The 6,091-nt window shown below is 36.9% G+C and overlaps 1 protein-coding gene across 1 annotated transcript; it reads right to left on the bottom strand.

Moving 5' to 3' along the window:
• Window positions 1-609: 609 nt before the first annotated feature.
• Window positions 610-6,091, bottom strand: dtd1 (D-aminoacyl-tRNA deacylase 1). Its single transcript, XM_066665192.1, has 6 exons — window positions 5,958-6,091; window positions 5,168-5,258; window positions 4,441-4,676; window positions 3,258-3,355; window positions 1,116-1,276; window positions 610-1,025 (listed from the first exon to the last, which is right to left on the bottom strand). The coding sequence occupies exons 1-5, from the start codon at window positions 5,998-6,000 to the stop codon at window positions 1,121-1,123; spliced, it is 624 nt and encodes a 207-aa protein (XP_066521289.1). The 5' UTR covers window positions 6,001-6,091; the 3' UTR covers window positions 610-1,025; window positions 1,116-1,120.

The following is a 6,091-nucleotide window of genomic DNA, read 5'->3' as shown; positions in this document are numbered from 1 at the left end:
CATTACCCACCATACACATAATTAAAGTATATTCTGTTAATCTTAGACGAGTTATTGTTTGCATTTATGGTCGATATCTATTTTATTCACTCTGTTCCTTATTATATACACATTCAGCAACTTAAAATCCTCTTTCAGTCATCAATTAAACCTCTAAAAATGTATGTTTGTCAACATATTTAGAACTTGTTTCCAAGAAAATGACTAAACCCCCTGATGCATAGATTGAACTATATGGTTTTGCCTTCAGTCGGCATACGTGAATCTAGGAATATGTAATTCATTCCTGTCTCTGTTTACATTTTCCAGTCTACCATTCGCTGAGAGCCCCACCTTGCAAATTGATAGGACATGTTTAGGTTTGTGATGCGTAAATCCCTGGCTGACTGAATCCACCCATTTGAAACAACTAAGTTTCAACGTGAAAATATTAGGCCATGGCACTGGCTGCTTATTTCATTCATGATAGGTCTTACAGCATAGAAAGATCACATGGACAGGTATGCAAGGTAAAAAAAATAAAAAAATAGATTTTCACTGGAGGGTGTATTTAAAACATGAACATACTGAAGTGAAACACACATTCAAACATTTGGTTTTTACTAAACTTTGTTTATATGGCAAAGGTCTTTTTAAACAACGTTTTACAGCATTTTTTAATAAATAAAAAAAAGACAAATTTATCATTCATATATTCAGATATCTATTTTTAAGAAAATCACATGTAAGTATACATTCAAGGTAACCATGACAGTACACTACATCAACTCAATAAATATTCACATTTTACTCCAGAACAGCAAAAACATGTTGATGACAGTATATCCTGGCAAATTTCACCTTCCAGTTTAGAAGATATTAAGGCTGTACAGTTGGTTAAGAAGGGTGATGGTAGGGAGAGTTGGTAGAGTAATGACCATGTGATTATATGAGTCAGGTTTAGTTTGCTGTACATTGTTGTGGAGTCCCTGAAGATGGCAGTCCATATCTTGGAGAGTGGACAGCTCTGTCCAAAAAAATCACTCCTAGGAGACAAACAAACCATAGATGTTATTCTTCCATTTGACAAATTAATTTGCCACCTCTGTGTAGGAACTGCAAGGTCTGAACCTCACCATAGCTATGGTTCCCTTTCTGAAGACACGTCTCCCTCTGCCCCACTACTAGCATTGGTGTCTCCTTTAGAGCGTAAGGCAGCTTTCTCTCTGCCTGACTCAGAGTTGGCTTTTGATCGTGTTTTCTCCTTACGCTGCTGCTGCTTTTCCAATTTTGCGATCTTACACACAGCACAAAAAATATTAGAATTATAATGTATAATCGTAAAACAATGAAAGAATGCGTATCATTATTAACAGGTGCACAATCAGAATCAGTCAACAATACTGAACATGAGTTAAGATTTTTTGCTCCAAACAATCAGTCAATTAATTATTTACATTATATACAAGTTACTTTTCTAGAAATGCAAAAAAACAAGAATATAAAGTTTTCTTTTTTTAAATTTTCAACCGCAGGATGGACCCAAGACAAACATTCAACATTTTCACTGATGTAAATATTTTGCCAGCAACATATTTAAAAATAAAAGGGACAAAGACATCTTTATCACTGAGTTATGTCACCTTGCCTATTTATTACACTTTTTTAATTGTCTGGAAACAAGACTTCAACTGCTCTACATTCTATGGTCACCATTGTCTGAACTTCCTCTTCATGATGGGCCATAGAAGACAGATCTGGATTGCAGGCAGAGCAGTCAAGCACATGCATGCAGAAAGCCACACTGTTTTAGCATGCGCAGAATGAGACCTGGAATCTTGCTGAGATAACTGCCTGAAAATATATGCTGCATGGTACGTAGTATGTCTCTTGAAAATCCAAAAATTCCCATCTATATCAATGGTACTTTCACACATACGCAAGATAGCCATGCAATGGGCAATGATGCACCCCTTTTACCATGTCTCCACTCTGCAGCACAGGCAGAGCCCATCTTTTTATACCTTTTATATTCTCCTGCTTATAGTTAAAGGTATTGTTTTTATTATGTTTTATTTAAAAATCCCAAATTTTCCAGAAATGGAATGTGTGGTGCATAATAAACATTGCTACTACACCTATCCTAAAATTCCATTCCATTGTACTAAATGGGGCGGCACGGTGGCGCAGCAGGTAGTGTCGCAGTCACACAGCTCCAGGGACCTGGAGGTTGTGGGTTCGATTCCCGCTCCAGGTGACTGTCTGTGAGGAGTTGGTGTGTTCTCCCCGTGGGTTTCCTCCGGGTGCTCCGGTTTCCTCCCACAGTCCAAAAACTGGTGGATTGGCGACTCAAAAAGTGTCCGTAGGTGTGAGTGAGTGTGTGTGTGTGTCTGTGTTGCCCTGTGAAGGACTGGCGCCCCCTCCAGGGTGTATTCCTGCCTTGCGCCCAATGATTCCAGGTAGGCTCTGGACCCCCGCGACCCTAAATTGGATAAGCGGTTACAGATAATGAATGAATGTACTAAATGACCAACTCTCTGGTTGGGAAAGACGCACACCCCTTGCTCCCCATCACTGCCCATGTCAGCTGATGTGACAAATCTATGAAGATTCCTTTCTCCATCAGTTGGCTAAATTATTTAATGGAGTTGCATCACCTGCAATTTGTAAAGGAGCAGTGGGCTTGCCTCGTCTCTCTGAGAAAGCACATGCCTGCCTTCACCCTCCAGAGGCTACTGGCACTGTGTGTTTGTGGACGGGGTGTGGGGGGGTGGAGGGTTTCCCCACTGAGGCCCCATCAGCACAGAGTAGTTTATTTTAAAAAATTGAGAATTACAGCTCTGTCTTTTTAAATATCCCTGTCCAAACGAATGTGACAATGGCTGCATTATCATGCTAGTCCAGTAGAGGGGGCCATAGTACCTCTTTAAGAGAAACATCAAAGCACCATGAAGCATGAGCAAAACAGGTTAAATCCCAAATCACTCCATACTCCCAGTGTAGTACACAAGTCATGAAATTACTGAATCTAGATTTTAACATTCCATTATATATTTCTAATACAGCATCATTTTTAATTTATTCATTTGTGGGAATCTGAAATCTAGTGATATTTGAATGTATATATTGTAGTTTTATGACTTACGTAATTCACTATATGAGTGAATAAAAATCCCCAACTTTCATATGTCACAGCCAAATGCTTACTGCTAAATTAATTTTACATTAAAAAGTTACACCTCCCAGTAAACAGATGTACAATGATAAATGTAAGGTACTTGTTTAGGATCTGTGGGCCCAGTAGGAGACTCTAGATGAATGGTGACAGGTCCGTCGTTTTGGATGTGTACTTGCATGTAGGCACCAAACTGACCATCTAAAACACATAATTACAGACTTACAGTTTCTATTTGATTGACCACACACTTACATACTTACTACAATGAAGCCCTCGCACTAAAAACCATATATGAGATTCTTCCAAACACCTCTTAATCCTGAAATTACATTGTTTGACACTCTCTATTGACAATAGTAAGTAAAGCATTAGTTCTGTTCATTAGTCTATGTTATTTCTATTTAAACATATGCTAACAATGCTATAGGCTTTGATAAGTAAGTAGTGCTAAAATGGAAATGGCTGATAGATTTTTTACCTTGTAAGTGCTGAATCAATACTGTAGCAACTGAGAAAACAAAAACCTCTACAGTGCTCTCCATAAGAACTGGCACCCCTGCTAACTACGAGCAATACAGTATATAAAACACTTTCCCTATTACTTATCCTGTTGATAGAGTCATCAAATAACAGGGAAATGGTGTTTAAGTGAGGTGCAACTAAAATGTAGTCCTCAACCCCATCTAATGGCCTAAACACAAAAGAACATCAGAAACATTAATACATCTGTCACTCATACCCTGTCAGGAATTAGGAAGATAAAAAGGGCAATACATTCAAAACTACATTTTATTGTCCATTTTCAAGTCAAGTCTCTTTGGAGTGCATCCAAGTGATGTATCCAAATGTTTTTTGGATAGACATTTGTCATTTATCATTAAAACCCCTATCTTTTACCACCACTTGTTCTATAGCAAATAAAAAGATTTCACAAAGAGAATGCCCCATTTTTAAAATATTACATAAATATTTTTATTATTATTATTATTATAGTAATTGTGGAACACAAATTTGTGGGGTTTGACAAAAAAATATGTATTTTTTCAACCATTGTACTTTGAACAAAGTTATTGATAATATTTTAAATAATAATTTTGTTCGTATATACCAGAGCTGCCAATATATTTTGGAGAAAACTGTTTAATTTATGCTGAAGCCTCTGCATTCTACTGACATTAAAATATTTTACCCTATATTAATGAACATAATAAATCTAAAGTTAAAAATATACAAAACAATAAAGTCTTCTTACTAACCTCTTACAAAAGCTAGCAATGTCTTACCTTTGATAAGCTCTGGCTTGTATGCAGTCCGCATCTGTTCCAGGATTTTGTTATAAAAGGGCTGAGCAAATTCAGCAGGCATGGCTGCATGAAAGTCAGGCTTGTTGCCTTTGAGAATACATTGCAGTGTGAACTGACTCACACAAAGCACCTCAAATTCTTTGTCCATTACACTGCGACTCCATGCACGACCATTCTCATCCTCAAATATACGCAAATTCAGGATCTTACGGACTCTGATGAACACAAACAGACACAAACATACAAATAACTGCTGTCAGAACTATCTTCAAAACAGCACTTTTACAGGAGAAAGACCTTTTGTAAATTTTAATGGCATTTATTTCTCCCGAAGTAATCTTGGATCGTTTCCTTGGGTTAATTCATCATTAAATATTTAAACAATATTAAGTATATGTAAAAATAATGTCAAAAATAAATGGTACAGGATTTTGTCCCAACAGCAACAAATATATACACACACTCTCTTTATTTTGCAAACCTAGCTCATATTCCATTTTATATCTAAATCTTAAATATACTGAATATGTTTCAAGATCCAAAGAGTACATATTGAATTATGGACTCCCCAAACTCCAGAAGAATCTGGGGAGAGAATCATTTTACAAACATCCTCAAAATCATCCTGATTTTCCTGTAGTTTGGGCCAGGCATTACTATCTACACACACACACCACCAGCTAAATCAACATAGAGCCATACTCACATGTAGTCTGCATCTTTCTGTGTATCCTCAGCTGAAATCCCAAGCAAAACACAAAGGCCTTTCCCAATTGAACTGATCTGTTCCTCCCCAACTTGCAGAAACACAGAGTTTAAAAAATTAAACAAAGTGTATGGCTACAAACTGTTAATAAAATAACAGGCCTTTGTTTACATTTCTTAGCCTAATTTATTCACATATTCATTTAAAGGTGCCTTGCATATCAGTAACTACATACACATATGGCAAGCTTTTTAAAATTGTTTCATTCTGGGGCTCCGTGGTCAGGGCTACTTGAAGCATGTGCATGATAATCTGAACCTGCTGTAAACAGTGGATAAATCATGACCCTTTATTGACTTTTTCTGTTTAACTATGGTACTGCCATTGTTAAAACAGACCTTGGTTCCCATCAAAACCAATGAAAACGTGGAATGGCTTACTGGATAGCACCTGAATCCTTAACGATGTCTTTCCAACTAGTCAAATTTGTAAAGATTTATATATATATATATATATATATATATATATATATATATATATATATATATATATTAATGTACCTAGTCTAAAATAAATTAGATATCTGGAATGTAAGTCTGGCCACAAAGATTAATGTTAAACCGGTGTTCTGCTGCACACCCAGTAACATGAGACTATTTGGCAGCGACAACCTCCGCTCATTCAAAGAACATGCTTCGAACATTAATGACATTTATGTAGCGAATTCCACAGAAAGTCTTACATATAAGTTTTAGTTTTATTTTAAACAGAGCCCTTATTTATTCCTCACCTGTTACGCTCGCTTTAGTGACTTTCTGAATGATTGCTTTCATTGTTTTTGTCAGGAGTCGTGCTCAGGAGAGTGATGAGCTTCCGGTTTCCAAGTCGTCATTACCTGCGTCACCGACGTGTGCCGACGCCGGC

Source organism: Hoplias malabaricus, chromosome 3 (genome assembly GCF_029633855.1).
Source record: "Hoplias malabaricus isolate fHopMal1 chromosome 3, fHopMal1.hap1, whole genome shotgun sequence".
Lineage (NCBI taxonomy): Eukaryota > Metazoa > Chordata > Actinopteri > Characiformes > Erythrinidae > Hoplias > Hoplias malabaricus.
Note: the sequence above shows the minus strand (reverse complement) of the source record. Positions and strands in the feature narration are given on the sequence as shown.